The sequence below is a fragment of the Protopterus annectens genome, chromosome 12.part0, assembly GCF_019279795.1.
Source record: "Protopterus annectens isolate FY-2018-M chromosome 12.part0, PAN1.0, whole genome shotgun sequence".
Taxonomy (NCBI): Eukaryota; Metazoa; Chordata; order Ceratodontiformes; family Protopteridae; genus Protopterus; species Protopterus annectens.
The window spans coordinates 365,542,725-365,555,407 of NC_056746.1; the positions used below are offsets into that span (position 1 = coordinate 365,542,725).

At 34.5% G+C, this 12,683-nt stretch overlaps 1 protein-coding gene across 7 annotated transcripts in view; it reads left to right on the forward strand.

The window, feature by feature from the left end:
• Window positions 1–12,683, forward strand: part of RHBDF1 (rhomboid 5 homolog 1) — a 1,247,410-nt gene that overhangs the window by 1,009,873 nt on the left and 224,854 nt on the right. For all 7 annotated transcript variants that reach the window (XM_044089448.1, XM_044089447.1, XM_044089451.1 and 4 more), the window contains 2 exons: window positions 7,707–7,829; window positions 12,013–12,173. In XM_044089448.1, the coding sequence (XP_043945383.1) occupies window positions 7,707–7,829; window positions 12,013–12,173 (284 nt within the window). The remainder of the gene's footprint in view (window positions 1–7,706; window positions 7,830–12,012; window positions 12,174–12,683) is intronic.

The window sequence follows — 12,683 nt, forward strand, 5'->3', positions numbered from 1 at the left end:
GAGAACAGCTATGTTTGATATTCGCTGTTCAACTGACTTTGTCCTTTTTATTTCAGTGTATAAATACTTGGCATTAGGAGTACCAACATTTCAATAAGGAGCCTAAATACAGCACTGTGTATTTCCTCTAAGCATGCATAGTTGATTCCATCTTTATATTAATGTTAATTAAGTGTTGTACCTCAGTTCTACTTTATGTATTACATCACATTTCAGGCCATCGACACATAAGTAGTTGCTGCCTCAAAGTCTAAATTCCCAAACCAACTCAAGCAGCTTCTTTTTTTTCCCAGGGAGCAATGTCAACAAATCAATTATAAAATAATACTAATTCTGAGAAAACTGAAAATGTGAAAAAGAATCATAAAACTCCCCCTCCCCCTCCTCTCTAACATAGCACACAGTTTGAAAATATGCTAGCCCCCATTCCAGTAAGTCAGTATTCACTCCCTGATGATTTTCCTGCTATGACATTCTGAGCATTGTTATAATGGACCTCGACAAACGTTTTTTCACACATTGGCTAACCCAGATAGTATGCACAGATGTGTATATGCACCACTCCTGTCCTTTAACTTCTGAACGTAGAGAGCGAGAACTACATTAGTATCAATAGTGAGGCCACTGCCTAATGTTGGACTTTTCATATTATCTCTTCAAATTGCACCAATTATCATGCAGAAGCTAAACCAAAAAAAATCCACACGATACCAAACACCAAAAAGTCACTAGCACAATGGGACTGGTCGCTGAGTAGTAATATCCACAAAGGGTCGCAAATAAACACTTATATCCAAAAGTAGCGTTTATTTAAGAATAAAATCGACAAAATCTCCTTCACGTGAGCGCTTTCGTTTGGCTCATGCCAAACTTTCTCAAAACAATAACAATCACCAGTTTTACGTTTAAATACACATCCTAAAATACCATCAATTAAACAATTAATGTTGCATGATCTTTTAACCGCTGCACTACTAAACTAAAAGAAGCATGACAGGAATGGATCGTGAACAAAACAGGAAAAACAGGACGTTCTAAAACCTATAAGAAATCTAAACAATATTCACTAGTATTAAATACATTAACCTGAACATGTAACTAATCTATAATTTGATGATTAAATGTTATATATTGTTATATGGTAATAATACATCAGAATTACTCTAACTAGCTAATACACATAAGTAAGCTATAATACATATATATATATATATATATATATATATATATATATATATATGTGTATATACAATTTTTATTTTTTTTTTAAATTAATAATATAAATATATATAAATATTAATATAAATATTAATATATATAAAATATATATATATTAAACATCTAAAATTGTAAATTACTATAAAACCACATAATATATAAGCAAACAGAACAATGATAATATATAATGAAATTTGATAATCTCAAATGAAACTAGTCTATCTAGATAAAGTTTTTAATTTTAAAATGCTACTAATAGAAACATGATTATTCATTCCTGGCCAGTTGTTGGAATTTAATCTCAACTGCCATTCTAATTCATGTTTTTCCAAGAGTGGTTGCCATGCCCCCTCTCTAACATCTATTTTTATTACATCCAGTACAATAAATTTAAAAGTATGTCCTGGATAAAATTTTACGTGTTTAGCTAGGGCGTTAAACTCATTTTCATCTCTTATTGCCCTAATGTGTTCTCCTATCCGATCTTTTAATTTCCGTTCTGTTTTCCCCACATAAAACATGGGGCAAGACTGACAGAGGGCACAATACACCACTCTTTCGGTAGAACAGCATGCTTTATGTTTCAATGTGATTTTGTTATTGGAAATGGTTAAATTATTTGTCTCAAAGATAAACTTACAAAACTTACATTTACCACATCTGAAAGTTCTACCTATCACATTTTTCTTATAACTTTCAAAAATATTTTTCATATTCTTACCCCTTTTATATACTATTCTAGGTTTTTCATCCATAATACTATGTAGTGTCATATCATTCATAATAATCTGCCAATTTTTATTAAGAATTTGCCTAATAATGTTACTATGAACGCTATAATTTGTAATGAAAGCATTTCTAAATTCTTTGGAATTATTAACCATATTATTAATCAATGAAGTATTCTCCTCCATTTCAATATTTTCTATATCAGGTGGAACTAAAGATTGATTCAAAGATACTATTTCAATATTCGTGTCAACAATACTATGTTCCGAACAAGATTCTAAATGTACCAACAACGGTTTATAGAACAATCTTTCCCGCTTATTAGTAACTTCACTCATAACTTCATTGATTAAAAAATCAGGGTAGCCTCTATTTTTGAACATACTCGATAATAACTGACATTCTAATAGGAAATCTTCCCATTTGCTCACCATCCTTGCTGCCCTCAAGAACTGGCCTTTTATTACAGCCTTTTTTTGAGGGAAAGGATGGCAGCTGTTATAGTGTAAAAGCATGTTACTATAAGTTTTTTTACGGTAGATTTTCATTTTGTTTGCCTTGTTCGGCCTATCTTTCTCTAACCATACATCCAAATAAGCTATATTACTCATGTCATAGTTTGCCGTAAATTTTAAAAAGGATGTTGTTCCGTTTAAATAATCTAAAAATTCATCTAATAGCTTACTATTTCCAGTCCACACAATAAAAATATCATCCAAAAATCGGAGGTAAAGTTTACAATATTTAAAATAATTAGAATTAAAAACATAATCATATTCCCACGTATACATCACAGTATTAGCATATAATCCACCGCATGGCGACCCCATCGCTACCCCTTCTTTTTGTAAATAAATATTTTTGTTAAAATAGATAAAATTATTCCTAAGCACTATATCCAATAATTGCTCATATAAATTTATTAAATCATTACTAATACCCTTCCTTGTATAATAAATATTAAACATACTGATACCGTCACTATCAGGTATAGATGAATACAAATCTTTAACATCTATAGTGACCAGAAAATCATCTTCATTATATACAAGGGAATTTAAAATACTCAAAAAGTGCCACGAATCCTTTAAAAGATGTTTTTCTGAATTAATATATTTTTTTAATTTATTATCTATAAATTTTGCTATCGGGTAAGTGATGGATCCCTGTGCATCAACAATAACTCTAAAAGGTGGACATATGGTACTTTTATGAATTTTAGGAACCCCGAATATAGTCGGGGTTCTTGGATAGTCCATATTTAAATAATTAAACTCATCAGAGGTTAGAATCCCGTCAATAAATAAATCATAAATAATACCCCTAATTTTCCTGTACGCAATATTCTTTTCATTAATTGAACTCTCTGAGTATGTTTCACTTTCTAATATAGTCATCATTCTCTGTATATAATCACTATTATTAAATATCATGATACCTCCGCCTTTATCAGGTTTTATAAATCTCACAGTATCAATATTAGCTATATAAAATAGTATTTCATTATCTTGTTTAGATAAATTATACCTAATGTTTTTATTATTGTTGTTATTCATCCCATTACAAACAGCTCTAAAATCCAATTCACATGCTTTTTCAAACCTCTCTATTGTAGCATGTAATGGGGGATTAAATGAACTTGACACATAAAATGGTCTAACTAATCAATCATTATTCCTGAACATTTGTGAAAAATTCAACTTTCTAGTATACATTTTTAAATCTATGATACTTTGCACCATGTTCATTTTCTTGCTTGGGACAAAGGTTTGACCATATGATAGTAATTCGCCAATATTAGCATCAAAAGTTAAATCTGAATAATTATACACAGTAAAATCCCTCTTATTGTTAAAGTATAAGGTGGGTCCATTTAAATCACACTCCTTTACTAACGACGACCCCTCCATGGACCCCTCTGTGTTCTCCCCCTCATATGTGACCCATAACTGGTCCCTTGATGTTGTTGGACTTGATTTACTTGAATGTTGTTTTGCTGTCTTTGCTGGAGTCTCTCGGACCTCCGTAATGGCGGGAAGGAACTCTCCCCTAAAAAATCTGTTTCTTCATCGCAAAAATCATCAATAACAGTAGTTATTCCAACATTCTCTGTTTGATCGAAATTATTACTGTTACTATTACTAAATTGCTTTCCCCACTGTTGTGATGTTGGGGGTTGGGGGTATGCAAACCCTTGACTATAGGCTAAAATGTCCCGGTCAAGTTTTTTTATTTTCCTTTCTTTGATAATTTTCACTTTTTCATCAATAGATTTAAAAATACGATGATAGTCATAATCATGTTTACTGAAAGAAATATCATCTTTTAACTTCTTATCCAACTCGTTAGCTTGCTTGAACAACTGGTTCAAAGTACTATTATTGTCCTTGATAACCAGACCCATATAGTCAAAACCAAACTTATCAAACAATTTTAGCAGTTCCATATGTAAAGTAGAATTTGCATGAAGACCAGTAGGAAACCTCCAAACCCGGAGGCCCTTAGGTACTATCTTCTTATTTAGACATTCCTGAAAATAGAGGTTATCCATTTGCAGTTTTTTTATTTTTAACAAAATATAGTCTAAATCAGCCAATTTATCAGACATCGATTCAACAGTACCTGTCAAAGGGGTTCCGTGCAAATGAAACCCACTTGTGTTTTGCATCCACTTCCCCAGTTCTTCCGTCGTGGTGTTACTTGAATTTAAAGGTTGTATTCTAGTTTCCCCTTGTCGACAAAAAACATCACTGGTATTATTCTGAAAAACCTCTTCAGGTTCATCCTCCGTAATGTCCACAAACGGATTTTTATGTAGCGTTAAATTTGAACATTGCGTTAACGAACGCTGTTCAAACCGATCCATCCTGTCATTAAGCGTTTGTAACATGCGCGATATAGCTTGTAAAGAAACTTCCTCATTGCGTATGGGTGACGCCTCCTCAGCACTCCCAGCCAAATCCATGCCGCTACAGAAACCAAACCAAAAAAAATCCACACGATACCAAACACCAAAAAGTCACTAGCACAATGGGACTGGTCGCTGAGTAGTAATATCCACAAAGGGTCGCAAATAAACACTTATATCCAAAAGTAGTGTTTATTTAAGAATAAAATCGACAAAATCTCCTTCACGTGAGCGCTTTCGTTTGGCTCATGCCAAACTTTCTCAAAACAATAACAATCACCAGCTTTACGTTTAAATACACATCCTAAAATACCATCAATTAAACAATTAATGTTGCATGATCTTTTAACCGCTGCACTACTAAACTAAAAGAAGCATGACAGGAATTGATCGTGAACAAAACAGGAAAAACAGGACGTTCTAAAACCTATAAGGAATCTAAACAATATTCACTAGTTTTAAATACATTAACCTGAACGTGTAACTTATAGTAACATGCTTTTACACTATAACAGCTGCCATCCTTTCCCTCAAAAAAAGGCTGTAATAAAAGGCCAGTTCGTGAGGGCTGCAAGGATGGTGAGCAAATGGGAAGATTTCCTATTAGAATGTCAGTTATTATCGAGTATGTTCAAAAATAGAGGCTACCCTGATTTTTTAATCAATGAAGTTATGAGTGAAGTTACTAATAAGCGGGAAAGATTGTTCTATAAACCGTTGTTGGTACATTTAGAATCTTGTTCGGAACATAGTATTGTTGACACGAATATTGAAATAGTATCTTCGAATCAATCTTTAGTTCCACCTGATATAGAAAATATTGAAATGGAGGAGAATACTTCATTGATTAATAATGTGGTTAATAATTCCAAAGAATTTAGAAATGCTTTCATTAGAAATTATAGCGTTCATAGTAACATTATTAGGCAAATTATTAATAAAAATTGGCAGATTATTATGAATGATATGACACTACATAGTATTATGGATGAAAAACCTAGAATAGTATATAAAAGGGGTAAGAATATGAAAAATATTTTTGAAAGTTATAAGAAAAATGTGATAGGTAGAACTTTCAGATGTGGTAAATGTAAGTTTTGTAAGTTTATCTTTGAGACAAATAATTTAACCATTTCCAATAACAAAATCACATTGAAACATAAAGCATGCTGTTCTACCGAAAGAGTGGTGTATTGTGCCCTCTGTCAGTCTTGCCCCATGTTTTATGTGGGGAAAACAGAATGGAAATTAAAAGAACAGATAGGAGAACACATTAGAGCAATAAGAGATGAAAATGAGTTTAACGCCCTAGCTAAACACGTACAATTTTATCCAGGACATACTTTTAAATTTATTGTACTGGATGTAATAAAACTAGATGTTAGAGAGGGGGGGCATGGCAACAACTCTTGGAAAAACATGAATTAGAATGGCAGTTGAGATTAAATTCCAACAACTGGCCAGGAATGAATAATCATGTTTCTATTAGTAGCATTTTAAAATTAAAAACTTTATCTAGATAGACTAGTTTCATTTGAGATTATCAAATTTCATTATATATTATCATTGTTCTGTTTGCTTATATATTATGTGGTTTTATAGTAATTTACAATTTTAGATGTTTAATATATATATATTTTATATATATTAATATTTATATTAATATTTATATATATTTATATTTATATTATTCATTTTAAACAAATTTTAAAAATTGTATATACATATATATATATATATTATAGCTTACTTATGTGTATTAGCTAGTTAGAGTAATTCTGATGTATTATTACCATATAACAATATATAACATTTAATCATCAAATTATAGATTAGTTACACGTTCAGGTTAATGTATTTAATACTAGTGAATATTGTTTAGATTCCTTATAGGTTTTAGAACGTCCTGTTTTTCCTGTTTTGTTCACGATCCATTCCTGTCATGCTTCTTTTAGTTTAGTAGTGCAGCGGTTAAAAGATCATGCAACATTAATTGTTTAATTGATGTTATTTTAGGATGTGTATTTAAACGTAAAGCTGGTGATTGTTATTGTTTTGAGAAAGTTTGGCATGAGCCAAACGAAAGCGCTCACGTGAAGGAGATTTTGTCGATTTTATTCTTAAATAAACGCTACTTTTGGATATAAGTGTTTATTTGCGACCCTTTGTGGATATTACTACTCAGCGACCAGTCCCATTGTGCTAGTGACTTTTTGGTGTTTATCATGCAGAAGCTGCCATTATTGTGTTTTGTGTCAGTGCCCTTGAACGTCAGCATTACTGAAGTACACTAATTACAGCATACATCATAGGCAGTAAAATAGTTCACTGGTAAGATCTCTGCCTCACAACTAAAGATGTTAAGGGTTCAGTCCTGACCTCCAGTCAGTATCTGTGAAGTTTGTATGTTCTGCTTGTGTGTATGTTGCTTTTCTCCCAGTACCCCAGTTTAATTCCAAATGCATGCTAGTTAACTGGCTACACTAAACTCAATGCGACTTTATATATATTTTATATCTTGTTTTGCTTTTCTGGCTTTGGTTACTGCTAAAAGTAGTTCATGGATTAGCCTTCTTACCTGATTAATGGATGATAAATAAATAATACAAGAAAAACATAACAGAGTTTGTGTCTGTATTCCTAAGGACAAGCTATGCATCCCTTTTTTTATGCGGTCATAAAAACAGAAGTACTATGTCCCCTTTTTTATGCAGTCATAAAAATTTAAGTACAATTTTGAAGCATAATCACCAGAGACAAAGAATATGTTTTGAATTGTTCGTGTCACTTTTCAGTTTGGTACTATCTGAAAATGAAAGATGGTTCATGTTTGCTGATTTCCATATTCCAGGGCCGATCTCTCAAAGAAAGCACCCTCCGACGGGCCCAAAGACGCAGCTTTACTCCTGCCAGCTTCATGGAAGAGGACACAGTTGACTTTCCAGATGAGCTGGACACATCTTTTTTTACAAGGGTAAGAAATAAGTCAAGTACAGTTTCTCCTTATTTAATCATAATACTCCTATAAAACAATTCTGTGTGAATATTTGTACGTTGTTAAGAAAGTCACATGAGAGTGCAGTACTCTGTTAAATTTTTCATCACCTCACTTCATTTATACAAAGTGGTCATAATTTTTCTAAATTTACACAAATTTTTGACCAGACTGAAACTGTGTAGGTGAATATATGATTGCACAGTTTGGAATCTGAACTTAAACTCAGTGGAATAAAATGTATTACCATCCCTTTTGGTAAGAGTGTACATGAGAGTTGTGTAACCAGTACTAGTGTATGATACAGATACCTGGACAGTAAAGCCAGAACAGTTGAAGAAGCTAAAGGTGATGGAAATGAAGTGCCTGAGAAGGGTGGTAGAATGCACACTGTGGGACAGACAAAATGAGGACATAAGAGTAGAAGCCAAAGTAGCCCCAATTGCAGAAAATATCAAAGAGAACAGATTATGGTGGTTTGGACACATGTAGAAAAGCAGAAGACAATCTGGTGAGGAAGATTTGGGACAGACAAGAAAAAAGTTAGAGGAAGTGAGGATATCCAGCAAAGAGGTAGATGGATTGTGTGAAAGATCTGCAACAGTCAGGCATGAGTATTGAAGAAGGCAAGAGTGTAGCACTGAATTGAGACAGATGGCAACAGTTAACATGATACCCCGACCCCATGTAGAAAATGGGGAAAAAGGGGGATGATGGTGATGATGATCCCTTTCAGTAAGAGCGATGTTCCTGCTAACTGCTGCCACATCAATAGCAACACCCTAAGTACACACTCAGTGGTGAGAGACCTGGGCATACATGTTGACAGCAACCTTACCTTTGATCACAATGTCTCAACAGTGGTAAAAAGGGCATTCTGTATTGCTCATCTCATAAGTAAGGGCACTGCTGCCGGAAAAACGACATTATAACCTCCCTGTACTCTTCTTCCCTCATCAGGCCAATAACTGAGTACAACACTTCTTCTGCTATGTACCTTTCCAAGCAGCTGCAGCAATTGGAGAGACCACAAAGGTTCTTCACAAGAAACATTCAAGGTCTTCAGCATCTGTTGTATGTGGATTGTCTGAAATCACTATCACTTTATTCTGTTTCATACAGACTACTCCAAGGCAATCTCTGCCTTGCATATAAGGCAATCTGTGACCCTGCTTTATTGGAAATGCTGCATACCCGCAAGTCAAATGGTACGTGGGTTACTCGCTCTAAAGACCTTAACCTGGTATGTGACGTTAATAGAACCTGCTGGATAGACAGATTTGTCTCCCAGAGGTTACCACACCTTTGGAACAGACTCTCACCTCATGTCAAACACAGCATCTCACTGGCCCTCTTCAAACTCAGTCTGGACGATTGGATGGGTAACCGTAAATTCACCCCTGGGGTTCCACATGTGCCGCCCTTGGATGGGGCATTAGGTGCTGATCATGGAAACAAGGGTGGAACTTGGCTAGGCTTGTAAGGGCCCTAGGGCCTGACTTTGGAAGCCTTCTGCAATGGCCAGTTGCTAGAGTTGTCGTTTTAGTATCCCCAGCTCAGCACAGGCCAGACTTTTCTGTAGCTCATATATTTGGGGAAACAAGCACCTCCTCTCATGGGCCTTTTATTTAGCACATGTCGTGATTCCAACAGACTAAGAGGGCATCCCCAGCCCCTGTTTTCCACAGATCTTTTTTTTTCTACTGTCATAGTTCGGCTCTCAGTTCTAACATTTTTCATACAAAACTTGGCACATTTAATTCATAAAATGCTAAACCCTAAGTATGCCTATATTCTTAAAATTACTAGCCAGAACCCAGGTTGGCATTGTCTAAACAGATAGAGAGAGGGCTCAGTGTGAAACAGTGCTCAAGTGTATAAATTGTTAGGTTCCACCATTTAGGGATTTAAACTTCTAATGACTGTTCAGTGAACTAAGCAGGTTCAGTATATATGAGGCAGCAGTGAGAATTGATACTGTCATGACAGTCTGTAAAATGGAGGTCACCAAGCTATGTTTGCTCACGCTCCTCTTGCTTTATATTCATCTAATTTAGCACCTTCTTAGTGGTCAAAAGATTTTCCTACATTGTGAGTACACTGTGGAGGCAGAATCCTATGTACACCCTGTATCAGGAAAACAATATTGTTTTCATTTGTATGCAGATTGTAGAACAAAGAATGTTGTTTACTTGGCTGGCTGTCAGACTGCAGCTCATTCTATGTAGAAAAAACTAACTGCATGCTGAAAAACAGAATTTTGAACCATTTGACCTCTGTAAGATTAAAACATGAACACAATGCACTTTTCCAGCACATTTCTAAGCATGAAAATCATAAGTTTAAGTTTATGGTTATACGATGCGTAAATAAAGACAAAAGGGGAGGTGATTTGATTAATGAGACAGACTTGAATGAAACTAAATGGATCATTGAGCTAGCAGCATACAAAACCCCAGGTTTAAATGGGGTTATACCTTTAAGACCTGCACTAAAGAAAAGGAGGTGCGGTACTGAATGTTAACTGAAGAGCTGTATAAAAAACGCAGTTTCATTTGAGTTTTGTATCTGAAGAAGGGCTTGGTCCTGAAAGCGCTCATTCCTGTGTTTTTAATTGTGTTTTAAATAAAAGTTTTGAAGCTGTTCAGCGTTGTGGCCACTACCTGCTTTTTTCCTTTTTCCTTTGGAATCTTTGTGGGCAGGCAGCCTTTGGTGGAGTATCTACAGTTCTTTTTGGTTTGACTTTGCCTTTAAGTGGCTGATCAAGAGTGAAAAGTATGCTGTATAAAACCGTGGGAGTATGGCATTGCATTTATGGTCCACATCCTATAAGTTCTCTACCTTGGTGTATCTGATATAATAATCTTGACACCATTTCTGTTGAACATTCTTCCCTGGTGATCTAAAGGTAAACAAACAAGTGAAAGAACAGCAAAGTACGCTGGCAGAATTGTGGGATACCTAAGAAGAAGCATCAACAGTATAAAGCAAGTTGATTTAGCTCTCTAAAGAGAGTTGGTAAGACCCCACATCAAACACTGTTTCTATTTCTGGACACCTCATCACTGGTAGAGCATAGGTAGAATAGAGGCAATTCAGGGAAGAGCAACAAAGATGCTACACAGTCTCTTCCAGAGGCCATATACCATATACAGACGCATCAAAAGAACATATCACATATTATCTTGAAGAAAGAATGCTGGGGGGCATGATAGAAACTTGTAAGTGCTTTAAGAGGAAGCATAGTATCCAAATAAGAATGGACTCTAAGACATCAGATGTGTGAGAACAAAAACATACAATATGAAGTTACAATATGTCCCAGGCCCAGGTGAGATAAAAGTATGTATTATTTGACATAAAGGGTGGCAAATTACTGGTATTTCCTTCCTGAAGTGATATTAGGGTCACAACAGTAGCAGAAAGCAGGCATTCATGAGAATGCATAAAAGCAAGTCATATGGAAGGTAGAAGAAATAAATAAAGAAAAATTAGCTGTTTTAAGTAAAACTCTGTAGAACTGCTTATTATATATGGAAATGGACACAAAAGGTAGAGTAAGCAGCCCTTATCTGCTGTCAAGCCATACTACCAATTTGTTGTTTAATGTGAGTGTAATTGTGAGTGTATATTTATTTATTTTATTGTTTGACTTGGGTAGTACTGATCTCCTGCTTCTTAAGCTGCTAAAGCTGGCCCTGCAACCTCATCCTTCCCTTAATGTCATGTCATCATTTTGACATTGCTGGAACACAAAATGAGTGAAGTTCAGAGCCTCTGTTGGCAACCTCTTGTGTCATCCTACTTCTGAGCTCTTAAAAGTTATAAAAATATATGTCTGAAGTATCTACAACTTTTTTTTTTTTTATATAGAGTAAATGATTTTCTTCAAATATTTCTGTTCCAATTATTAAAGCAAACTGCACATATTCAGGTGTATGATGACTTTTGCAGTTTGTCAGAAAGTGTTAAAATCCTACCACAGTTCATTCACTTTAATTTCAATAAACAAATAATGGGTCGTATGTTTCTAAAATGGAAGGGGTGATAATGTGTTTCTTCTATGTAATTGTAGTTATAAAACAAATACAGTTTAATCATCCAAGAAAGCGACAGGATAAAAATATGTCTTTTGTCATGTTGTACAATTCTTTTTGGCCAGGAAGGAGTTCTACATGAAGAGCTGTCCACATACCCCGACGAGGTGTTTGAATCCCCTTCAGAAGCTGCTGTAAAGGAGACGGAGGCCAAACCTTCAGAGCAAGCTGATCTAACAGGAAGCGCCTTAGATAAAAGTGAACTTGAAAGGAGTCACTTAATGCTGTAAGTCTTTATTCTTCTCTTAAGAAAAGAAGAATACATCTACCAATGTCATAATTTCTGAAAATAGTACTGGCTAACTAGTTTTTATGCTGACATGCATACAGAATTAACCAACAGATTATGTGCAGAAGATGAAAGAGTAATTATCTAATGTACATTTACTAGAACACACATGGGTGACATTCATTTTCCTCAATCAACAGTGAAGTAAAAAAAATAGAAACAAAATATATTTTTTCAAGCCTGTATATGTGGTAGAATACTCCCACACTTCTATATCAGTTTACTGCTGTCACTCCAACAGTTGCAGAAAGGGGAAATACTTAATTTCTATATATTAGTATTTTCTGATTTATGTTTCACCTATTTCATGAAAGAGCTTCTGAGAATATGTTTTTGATTGAATGTGCACAGATCACTTACTCTTCATTCCTGTCTCTATCTTTCGCCCAGACAATCTTTAGTAATAATTTTTAAAAAGTTTTTTCAGAAGTTTTCATTTCATTGGTA